The sequence below is a fragment of the Leuciscus leuciscus genome (assembly GCF_965113295.1).
Source record: "Leuciscus leuciscus genome assembly, chromosome: 1".
NCBI lineage: Eukaryota > Metazoa > Chordata > Actinopteri > Cypriniformes > Leuciscidae > Leuciscus > Leuciscus leuciscus.
In genome coordinates this window covers 20,120,313-20,132,887 of record NC_138725.1, presented here as the reverse complement: position 1 = coordinate 20,132,887, position 12,575 = coordinate 20,120,313, and the positions used below count along the sequence as shown (strand labels likewise).

Here is a 12,575-nt window from a genome sequence, read left to right as displayed (position 1 = left end):
CATACAAGGACGCAATAATAGCAAGATAACGTTAGCTTCGCGTTTCCCAGTGAGCATAAACAACGGCGGCGTCGTAAACAAATTTAGTCAAAGTTGTCAACAGCCTATAAATGAACATTCAAATTCATAACAAACCGTGGGTGAAAACAATCATTCACACAAATTGTCGCCCTACTGTGAATTTGCTTGATCATTTACAATAGAGATTGATCGCTAGCTGAAACATATATGTTGTATTCACCAAAGCTAACGCTGACTGCATAGTTCTAGCTAATTATATCCTTGTGTTGGTTTGGCGAACATGAACGTCAGTTTAGAAAGAAATATGGATTTACCTGTTCTGCAAAAACAGAGCAACTGAATGTGGATCGGAAGCCCTTCTGCCGGCGGAGTTCTCGCCACCTTTCGAAGTTTTTTCCGATGTAAATTCGGTATTCGCGCGTTCCTTATCCTCGTCCCTTATCCTTGTCCCTCTTCTTTGCAATTTGTTCATCGGAACGTCGTCTCTTTGGTCGTGTGTCGGCCATAATTCAAACTTCCCTCTTCATGCGTCTCTCTCCTCAGTCCACACACCCACTTCATGTGCACGCGAACTAACCCCCCCAAACCCCACCCTCCAATACTGCTTGTCGGTGATTGGCTGGAGTACTGTTTGTTATGTTTCATGGTGCGGGTGAGCCCAGTTTGTTTTTGTTGCCGTTTGTGGAGCCTGTGGTGTCTACAGAGACCGCGTTTTTTTACAGTGTGTTCAGGGGACAGGCAGCTAGCGGATAGTGAGGAGATGTTTGCTGTATGTGACAAAAAATGTTTTGGCCTAAAAAACGCGTGGCATCGCTTACAGCACCTTTAATGTAGTTGTTATACGATCAAACTATATTTTTAGATTAATTTGGACATTATGCTGCTGTAATCTGTAGTGGTTGAGGAAGATGAGTGTCATTGTTTTGTGTTATTGATGTTTTATCCATGTCATAGTTTAAGAAATAAGAGTATTGTCTTTCAATAGAGTTTTGTACAGGCCTTTGTCATGTATCCTGACTCAAATAATGTGTTTCTAACAGCAAACACTCAGAATAAAGTGAGATGATCTGCTGATGATCCTGAATGGCTTGTTGAATGAGTGTTGATAGTCTGAGGCTCATCAATATTAACAGATCTGCTGAAAACACTCTTTATTTCATGACAATAGTTCCTGTTTTCACCTCATTTATTATGCTGATGTCTTCAGATCTCCTGTTAATTGACACTTAAAGCTCATTTCATTGGTGTCAGCAGACTGAGGGTATAATTGTTGGTTACTATATGTACATTTATTTCTGTGTGATTTTAACTGTTTTCTTACCATTATTCATATTTAGTTATATTCTTTTATTTATTTCTAGATACCTGCATTTTAATGAAGAAGCAGAATAATGTTAGTATTATCAATACAAATAATGAATGGATTGTTATTTCTCACAGGGTAATTCACTTGAGCTTGTGTTTCTGGTGTCCCACTTTCACATGCGTATGAATGGAAGTCAGTGCAAGGAAAAGTCTAGTGTGAACGGCCATTAATAATTCAAAACGTTTTTAGTAAAATAAATATCAATCTCAAAGTTGGTGTCAAAATATGGCAACAATGGGATTTGTCTCTGGATTCAGATTCGATAATGTTTTAAAATAATAATTGGAAGATACATTTACCTCATTCAAGGAAAGTTTCAAGGACATATAATCAATTTATAAAAATGCATTCTGCAAATGATCATAATAGCCATTTATTTGTTGCATAGAAGTGTCATTTAGTATAAAAACAAACTCAGTAACTGATATATAGATTTTGGGCAGATCAGTGAAGCTCCTCCCACACAAATTGCATCATCAATGAAGGTCCTCCCACATCAGTCACATGGTCAGTGAAGCTCCTCCCACATCAGTCACATGGTCAGTGAAGCTCCTCCCACAGTAAATCTCCAATAAATGCTGTAAATTCCCATCAGCTACAAGTGAAGACGAGCATCAGAGCATCAGGAAGAGCTGAAATCTGCAAAGACTTAGTTTATTAAAGAGGACAGTGAGAACATGAGTGATCCAGAACCCTGCAGAATGAAACACACTGAAGATCCTGAAGAACAAAGAGGTTGGTGTTTATTCTTCATTCATTCATGATGCTGAAGAACATTCATATTAGAAACATTCAAGCACTTCATCACATTTAGATATGCAGTTAAACTATGAAATGGGTACAGAATGTTCTGGGTTTTTCTTCAACAAATGGTCAGTAAAGGGAGGTTTGAGACATTTTTATATTGATTATCAACATCAGATCAAGCTAATACTATTTTAACTGATAAATAATCAATTTATAAAAAGGCATCAAATTATCATAATATTTTATAACAGTTGTCTACTTTCTACTATTACTTTAGGGCTCACTTTCATGTCCTTTCAATTTATATTTCTTTCAATCAATTATTTTGATGTACTGAAAATTTTATTTAATACATTTTTTCTTTGATTTCAGACCTGATGGAAGAGAGCGAGGAGAGTGAAGAACTGAGTGAAGTGGAGGAGGAACATCATGTCAAACCTGGAGAAAAACCTTTGAGTCGCTCAAAGACTAAAAAGACATTTTTAAAGAAAAGAAGAGCCAAGAAATCTTTCACCTGCACTCAGTGTGGAAAGAGTTTCACAAGCAAACATAGTCTAGAGCGTCACATGAGAGTTCACACTGGAGAGAAGCCGTTCTCATGTGATCAGTGTGGAAAGAGTTTCACACAATCATCATACCTTAAAGCTCACATGAGAGTTCACACTGGAGAGAAGCCGTTCCCATGCAATCAATGTGGGAATAGTTTCAGTCAATTAGCAAACCTTAATGTTCACATGAGGATCCACACCGGAGAGAAGCCATTCACATGTGATCAATGCGGCAAAACATTTATCTGTACATCACACCTGAAGACACACCTGACAGTTCATATGAGGGAGAAGCCGCATTCATGTTCTGTGTGTGGAAAGAGTTTTTCACAGCTGCCATATTTACATAGACATGAGAAAATTCACACTGGTGTGAGAGAGTACATGTGCTTTGAGTGTGAGAAGACTTTTATTACAGCGGACAGTTTAAATCAGCACCAGAGAATTCACACTGGAGAAAAACCTTACAAGTGTTCACACTGTGACAAGAGATTCAGTCGATCAACACATCTGAAATCACATGAGAGGATCCACACTGCAGAAAAACCTTACAAGTGTTCACACTGTGACAAGAGATTCAGTCGATCATCATCTCTGAAAACACATGAGAGGATCCACACTGGAGAGAAGTCGCACACGTGTGATCAGTGTGGAAAGAGTTTCTCTTTTAAAACTCACCTGAAGCGACACATGAAGATCCATACAGTGGAGAAACCACATCAACACAGTCTGAGATCACAGTAAGTAGTTTATGTTCATGTGCTGAGCAACAAAGTCTCTTCTGTGTAAGTTAGACACACATCACTCTAATAATAAGACTATCGATAGGCGAGACCACGCGTGCAATGCTAGTGGGCTAAAGCTAGTAGCGGAAGTTCGGAAAGTTGGATATAAGTAGCAATATCAAAGCAATCCGATTGTTTTTTATAGAGAATAGTATCGGAGATATGTTCACACGCTGTAAAAATAGAAAATGTTCGTTTGTAAATGAGTGTAAAGAAGAAAATCAAGGATTATGAATCAATTTGACGGAGCTCCAAATACAAACAACGTGCTCAGTTGCAACGCATGAAAAATCATGTCAATCTAATTGACACATCACTCTATAGCCAAATCTCTCCTCTCCATGTATAGCCGGTGTGTGGTGAGCACAGGACACTTTGTTGATTGATTGATATCTATTAACTTGCGCTCTCTGACAGTAGGTGGCGCTCATGTAAAAGCAGAAATAAAGCACTATACAGGGCTCTAGACTGCGAGTAAATGGAAATTCATTATAATCCATTATAAAGCTTGAAAGAGCCAGGACATTTTTTTAAATATAACTCCGATAGTTTTTGTCTAAAAGAAGAATGTCATACACACCTAGGATGACTTGAGAGTGAGTAAATCATGGGCACTGACTTGGAAGCCAAGAGAAACATTGTGCCTTGAACGAACAAGTTCATGAAGTTTTAAGTAATATGGCTTTTAAGTCCACAAATCTCAAATTTTCACTGTGGATTTAATGTAGTAATGCTCAGTGTAACCATGGTATTGTGGCAGAAATAGTCAAATGTTTTTACATTATTGATTTCAGGGTTCGTACATCCTTTTGAGAGTAAAATTCAAGCACTAATCAAGAACTTTCAAGTCCATCACACTTTTTACAGCTCTTCAATTTTTATTTAATATTATCCAGTTTTAATGTTATTTTTAATGTGATGACCAAACCATGATTTGTTCATGCTTCAAAGATTGTTAAACTAAACATTGATTGTTAAACCATTTGTAAAACTAAATGTTTCAAAGTGTAGGAAAACAGTAGACCGAAGATTTAAAACTACAGTTTATGTGTTATACTTAAGAGTAAAGAGAATGGAATATTCGCTGGAATATATATATATATATATATATATATACTGTATATATTTTGTCAGAAAAGTAAACAAATCAACAAATACATCATCGCAATTACCAAGTCCATCTCATCTAGTATGTTATTAGAATTATTGATAATGTTTTAGAAACTCATCTCTGTTTATATGACACATTAGTTACAGTTTCTGTTTTCATAGACGTTAAATGTGGGTTTTAAATCCTTCATGTTAATCTTCTATGAACAATGTAGATTAATGTAGAATAAACAAATGTGTATTTTAGTCAGAATTATTGCTCTTCATCAATTTGAGGTCCTGGAGCTCGCCTTGTAAAGTTGAACAGAGACTCACTCGCTCTCGGGACAAGCATTGAAGGAAAATGGAAATACACACATGACTTTCTAACATTTACTGATAAGGATATAACCATTAAATATAAGAATGTGATTCAAAAGTCATTGAAATTACAATCATATATTTCAATCTCTGCATTTAATAAACTACCAGTGAGTGTTTTTTTATCACATATAAATGTTTTAAATGATTTTAACTCTCCTGTCAAGCTGTTGGTGAAAATAAGAGCTTGTTCTTCAGTGATTTGCCTGGTTAAATAAAGGTTAATAAGTTACACAAAGGGAATGCCACATCAGAGCAAACAACACATGCATCTGAACGACGTGTTCTGAATATGAAGCACTTTCATGTTTAGGAAAACTTGGCTTGTTTCAGCACTAGGTGATTTATGTTAGTTTTGTTTGTTGTGTTGTTGTGGCTTCGACAAAACCTGATAATCTTAAATTACATGATCAAGGTCACTAGATTTTTCAACATGTGATTAGCCTTAGTACTGAAGGGTTACAAATTTAAGAATCTATTTCAGATATGCTTCCTTACATAACATCACGGTGAAGAATATTGTATTTAGCGTTTAAGGTTGAGATAACGATTCTGCTCAGCAAAGTTGCCATTCCTGTTTTCTCCTTATTGTCTTTAATGGCTCTGGAGTCCCAGTTTCACTCAGAGCCACAGCCCAGACGTTGAATCGTTGATCTGATTGGATCAGGAACCAAGATGGCGGCGCGAGTACATCGCGAGGCTCGCGGTCTCTCCAGATTCTGCAATTTAGTAGTATTTTTCTTGCTCATTTCGGGTCTGTTCGTGCAGAACAGTTGTGCCTTAACATCGTACACCCAAGGTGAGCTTTTGGATATTGGTTTGCGAATTTCCGACAGTTTTATGGACAACCTTCGACTCCTTCCTGAGATCGCCAAAACACCCGGGGCTATGCACTCTGCCCGGCCGGGCGGAAGTGCTCGCAGGCGGCGTCGAGATCGTAAACAAAGGCGGGGGAAGCGCGGAGGACTAAGAGCTAAGCTAAAGCTAACACCACACCGGCTCTCTTTACCCAGCATTTTCCTTGCCAATGTACGGTCGCTGTTGAACAAAATGGAGGAGATTCGACTCAACATCACATACAGCAAGAGACTTTTGAACTGTAATGTTCTAATTTTCACGGAAACATGGTTAAACAGCGGAATACCGGACAACGCTATTGAGCTAGCGGGACGCCATACATTCCGGGCGGATAGAACATTAGATGGCTCCGGTAAGACCAGAGGTGGTGGATTGTGCATTTACATTAACAAAGCTTGGTGCACAAACTCTGCTATTGTTGGGAGACATTGTTCAGCTAACCTTGAGTTTCTCATGGTTAAATGTAGACCGTTTTATCTACCGCGGGAGTTCACTTCCACTATTATAACTGCAGCCTATATTCCCCCGGATGCTGATGCCAAGTTTGCTATGAAAGAACTTCACGCAGCCATCAGTAAACAACAGACCGTTCACCCGGAAGCTGCGTTTATTGTTGCGGGTGATTTTAATCATTCAAACTTAAAGTCAGTGCTACCGAAATTTCACCAGCATGTTTCCTGTCACACCAGAGGAAACAAAACCTTAGACCATGTTTACACAAACATGGCTGGAGCTTACGTCGCGACACCCCTCCCCCACCTGGGACAGTCAGATCACCTTTCTTTGTTCCTCACCCCCAAATATGCACCTCTCATCAATCGCGTGAAGCCATCAGTGAAGACCATCAAGGTGTGGCCTGCGGGGGCAGATTCCTCACTCCAGGAAAGGTTTCTACACACAGACTGGAGTATGTTTGCTTCTCAAGCCACCAGTGGCTCTCACACGGACATTGACTGCTACACCTCCTCTGTACTGGATTATATCAATACCACCATTGACAGTGTTACAACCCAGAAGCAGATCACCACATACCCAAATCAGAAGCCATGGATGAACAGGGAAGTGCGACTCCTATTGAAGACACGCAACACTGCCTTCAGATCAGGAGATGCACAAGCCTATAGCACATCCAGAGCAAATCTGAAAAGGGGCATCAAAGAGGCCAAGCACTGCTACAAGCTTAAGATAGAGGGACACTTTTCCAACGCTGACCCTCGGCGCATGTGGCAGGGCATTCAGGCCATCAGTGACTACAAACCCTCTCACTCCACCCCCGCAGCCACTGATGTCAACTTCCTGAACGAGCTAAATGACTTTTATGCTCGCTTTGAAAGAGACAACAGAGAAACTGCCACCAAGCTCAAATCCTCAGCTGACCACCCGCCGATCACACTCTCCTCCACAGATGTCTGCAATGCACTGAGCAGGATCAGCGCGCACAAGGCTGCTGGACCAGACAACATCCCTGGACGCGTACTCAGGGCATGTGCGGAGCAGCTCGCTGGGGTTTTTACAGACATTTTCAACCTGTCTCTTGCCCAAGCAGCTGTACCAACATGCTTTAAATGCACTTCCATTGTGCCAGTGCCAAAACACTCCAGCCCGAAGTGCCTTAACGACTACCGCCCTGTAGCACTCACACCCATCGTAATGAAGTGCTTTGAGCGGCTGGTCCTGGCACACCTAAAAGACTCTCTTCCATCCACATTGGACTCACACCAGTTTGCCTACACTGTTAGACCTTACCGGTTTTTTTTACAGTAAAATACTGGCAACACTGTTGCCAGTAATTTACTGTTAATTGTGCAGTTCTTTACTGTAATCTACAGTATGTTACTGTAAAATGCACTAAAACTCGAGTTAACTAATTTCACTTGCAGAAACCTTAAATTGACCAACTGTCATTTACATGTATTAAACTAAAATGTATAATGCATTAATAACGTGAGCAAAGTAAAACTGTGAACTTATTTCATTTGAAACCACAACAAAACTTTTGTAAATAAAGAGATTTCCACTGGACCAGCAACTACACAGTCACCGCCTGTTAAATAAAGCAACATGCAGCATTTCATCAATATTTGTAGATCTTCTCCTGGACTGAAGCACAGGCTCTACTCTTCTGCACAATGGTGACCCAAAAAATGAAATTTTACAGTAAACTACTGGCAACAGTGTTGCCAGTATAAACCTGTTTCATAACTTACAGTTTATTACTGTTAAAATACATTTTGTGGGTGTGTCTTTTTATCTTACACTGTTAACCCTTTCAACCCCACAGGGAAATCCACACAACAAAGAGTAAAAAGTAACACTGACGCAGTGTTGCAGTGAGATAATTAAGGGAACATGTAAGTGATTGTGAGCATTAGTGATGAACACCTGCTGTTAATAAGCAGAATCACTGAAGAAAAGAGAAACACAAGAACAGAAAATAGAGAAACACAATAACTACGACTGACTTCCAGCCATTACACATTATTACACTTATTATTAACCAGTATGACTTTGTTTCTGTCATACAGAAATTGTTATTGAAAATGTTTGTTTGAAGTTACCATTACAGAGATCAGTGCTTGCTTTAGTTGGGATGCTGATGCTAAAACATTCATTTTTCTTTTGCTGCTTGAGCTGTGTTTTTGCAAGTCACACTTGTGCGCACACAGTTTATGAATGATTGCGGTTGTAATGCTTATGATGACAAAATCATCATAATGCCTGTTCATTCACTAAGGAATTAATTCTTATTCATTCAGAGTTTTATCCTCGATCAAAAGTGTTACATTACCACTACTGTGAAACTACAGCAATAAATTACTATGACTAATTTTTTTTAACACATCATGCATAAACCAAAATAAAAACAGAGCTACACTATATTTTAGAAACACAGAGATAGCACAATTTAGCACATTAATCTCAACAATGGTGGCAATATTTCTTTCTATTTCATGCAGCAGTGCATGCTGGGAGTTTTATATTATCCTGGAACCCAGCATGCATTGCGACATGAAACTTTTCACCATTGTTGAGATTCATATGCTGATTGTTGATATCTGTGTGTGTCTGAACCAAGTAGGAGTAAAATAAAATTAAATGCACTATATAAATGTTATTTTTCAGAAGACATGATTATAGAAATATTGATTTCATTTTGTAGATACACAGATATATTCTAAATATGAAATACCCATAAATTCAATTAATATATACAGGAAAAATCTGAAAATCAGGTAGTCCAAAATGATTGTGACATCATCACAAAAGGACAAAAACACCTGATCATCTTCCTCTTGACTTTTTCTTGCCATATCAAATGTGTTTTATAAACTCACTGTTACAGCAGTCAGAGAGAGATGCAAGGTAAGAAGTCAAGGGACAAGAGACCAACTAAAGCAAATACTGATCTCCATCATGGTGACAACAAATTTTATTATTAACTAAATCTCTGTTAATTCTCAACAATAACTTTTGTACATGTATGAAATAAATAATCATAAACTGGTTTGTAAACTGGTTTCACAATCAGTGTTACTGGAAGTCAGTTGTAGTTCTTGTGTTTCTCTTTTTCTGTTCTTGTTTCTCTGTCCTTCAGTGATTCTGCTTATCAGTGTTCATCAGTTTCTCAATTCACTCTCTTCTTTTCATTCAAGTGGACTATATTAGTGAACTAATGTAGGGAATAGTGAATGAGGGTATAGGGTGTGATTGGGAAAACAGCCTCTGAGTGTCGATTTGGAGCACTGTTCATTTACAGTATATTCCTGTAGGCTAGTTTTGTTTTCTAGGGTATATAACTGTTTTAATGGAAAATGGTATGATACTGTCTGAATTACGGCTTTTTTTACAGCAAGGGTTAACAGTGTACCGTAGCAATAGGAGCACAGAGGATGCAGTTTCCATGGCACTGCACTCTGTGCTCACACATCTGGACAATAAGAACACTTATGCACGCATGCTGTTTGTTGACTTCAGCTCAGCATTCAACACTGTCATCCCAACTAAGTTAATAGCCAAACTTGGAGACCTGGGCATCAACACCTCCATGTGCAACTGGATTTTGGACTTTTTGACCAACAGACCCCAGAATGTTCGATCAGGCTCCAACTGCTCCACGTCCATCACACTCAACACTGGTGTACCACAGGGCTGTGTGCTAAGCCCGTTTCTCTACTCCCTCTTCACCTCTGACTGCAAGCCTGTGTACGGATCTAATTCCATCGTCAAGTTTGCGGACGACACTACGGTGATTGGTCTCATCAGCAACAACGATGAGACTGCCTATAGGGAGGAGATCAAGCACCTGGCCACATGGTGCACTGAAAATAACCAGCTCCTCAACACCACCAAAACGAAGGAGCTCATCGTGGACTTCAGGAAAGTGTCAAGAGGCACACACGACACCATCCACATCAATGGAATGGCTGTTGAGCGTGTCTCCAGTTTCAAGTTCCTGGGGACCCACATCTCGGCGGACATGACCTGGACAACCAACACCTCCAGCCTGGTCAAGAAGGCTCACCAGCGCCTTTTCTTCCTGAGGACACTGAGGAAGAATCAGCTTTCCTCCACTATCCTGGTGAACTTCTATCGCTGTGCAATAGAAAGCATCCTGACCAACTGTGCTACAGTGTGGTATGGGAGCTGTTCTGTTGCAGAGCGCAAGGCACTGCAGCGGGTGGTGAAAACCGCCCAGCGCATCACTGGGACTCCACTACCTGCCATCGAGCACATCCAGAGGAAACGCTGTCTGCATCGAGCTCGCAGCATCCTTAAGGACTCCTCTCACCCAGCCCACAGACTGTTTTCTCTCCTGCCCTCCGGCAGGCGTTTCAGGTGCCTCCGGACCAGGACCAGCAGACTAAAGAACAGTTTTTTCCCCAGAGCTGTCTCTTTATTAAACTCTAACCCTCATTGATCCCACTCCCCTCATATACTGATTGACTCTCCTCTCCCTCCTCACACCTGCCTCCATTTTGTTATTTGTTATTTGCAATACTATAATGTTCATTTGCACTGCTGACTGTTATTACAGAAACAACTGTTTACATATGCATCTTGCACTACTACCTTGACTGGAATATGCTCAATTTGCACTGCCGACTGTTTATTTACAGTACCGACTGTTTACATATACATTTGCAATACCATACTTTAACTGTAATATGCAATTACTTCCACTGCACTTTCACTCGGATAGCTTCTGTCCAAACTTTATTTGCACTACTTTAAATCCATTGTTATACTGCTCATTTTAGCCTAACTTATACATATATCTATTTGTAAAATTCTGTTTATAGTAATAGCCATCTGTATATTATGCTCACATTCTGTTTATAGTAACACCCATCTGTATATATATATTCATAGTACATATCTATCTGTAAAATTCTGTTTATAGTAATAGCCATCTGTATATTATATTCAGTACATATCTAGCTGTAAATTCTGTTCACAGTAATAGTTATCTGTATATTATATTCATAGGACAAATCTATCTGTAAATTTTTGTTTATAATAGTATTCAACTCTATATTTATTCAGTACATATCCATGTTCTGCACTTATGGAACCACTGTATATCCTGCACTTGCTGCTATTGCACTTCTGGTTAGACCTAAACTGCATTTCGTTGCCTTGTACCTGTACTTGTGTAATGACAATAAAGTTGAATCTAATCTAATCATCTAATCTAATTAGAACATATGCGTTTGAATGGTTATGCTGATTGGACTGAGACTGGTAACACGCTGGAGTCAGGCAGGTTCCTTAAACCTGTATACTTAATTTGCATGCTTTGTTCAACCTCAATGTAAATCCCTCCCCTTAAATGTCTATAAATTTGCAAGGCAACTGTCTTGAGTTAGACTTGGAAGAACACTACAGACGACACACAGCGAAGATCCAAATAAATCACTTGTGCCTATCCCAATGTCTCCTTGGTCTTGCGTCGATGAAAGAAAACTTTACAACAGTACTTAGTACTTAGTTCAAAGTCTGAAATATTGATTATTCCTCTCTCATCATGATTGTTAGAAATGAAACTTGTTTGTTTTTAGCAGAACTGCCAGAGAGCATCTGGAAGGAGAGGACGGAGACAACGCCAGTGATCCAGAACCTGCAGAATGAAACATCAAGATACTGAAGAACAAAGAGGTTGGTGTTTATTCTTGATTCCTCATTCGTTCCTCATGATGAAGAACATGCTGATGCTCACCAGATTTACATTGTTTCATGACCAAACTAGTGATTTACAACACAAATCATCTTCATGACATTAAAATAGATCATAATCGTGCACAGCAGTTGTCCACCAGATTTGATGGGATTAAAATGACTGTTGAACTCATCAGTGATCTTGACTTTGAGCTTCACTTTTCATTTAACGTTTGTTTCTCATTTGAAATCTCACTTGATTTAATGTTTCTTTTAGACCTGATGGACGCGAACGAGAAAGGAAAAATCTGTGTAAATGTAAATCAAGTCTGAAGAATCTCATGAGGATCCGCAGCGGAGAGAAACCTTACACATGTGATCAATGCGGGAAGATCACTTCTGCCTTCTCATTCAGAAGAAGAGCACCAGAAAAATGACACCGGAAAAACACTTTCATGTTCAGGAGCTGAAGAAGAGGCCGTAACACTTTCAACTGAGACATAAAAAGATTTGTGTTAAACATCCAATCAAACTACATGATTCAGAGGTTTGCCCGAACAAAGGGTCATAAAAACTTTCCCGCCAAAGGAAAACAGTTCTTATTGGTTAACATCCGCCTAGAGG

At 39.3% G+C, this 12,575-nt stretch overlaps 1 protein-coding gene across 1 annotated transcript in view; it reads left to right on the top strand.

Moving 5' to 3' along the window:
• Positions 1-12,344, top strand: part of LOC309501752 (uncharacterized protein) — a 183,773-nt gene extending 171,429 nt beyond the window's left edge. The window contains exons 2-5 of the mRNA XM_082173993.1: positions 1,900-2,122; positions 2,507-3,422; positions 11,855-11,951; positions 12,229-12,344. Coding sequence (XP_082030119.1) covers positions 2,065-2,122; positions 2,507-3,422; positions 11,855-11,924 — 1,044 coding nt within the window. The 5' untranslated portion in view covers positions 1,900-2,064 and the 3' untranslated portion in view covers positions 11,925-11,951; positions 12,229-12,344. The remainder of the gene's footprint in view (positions 1-1,899; positions 2,123-2,506; positions 3,423-11,854; positions 11,952-12,228) is intronic.
• Positions 12,345-12,575: the final 231 nt, after the last annotated feature.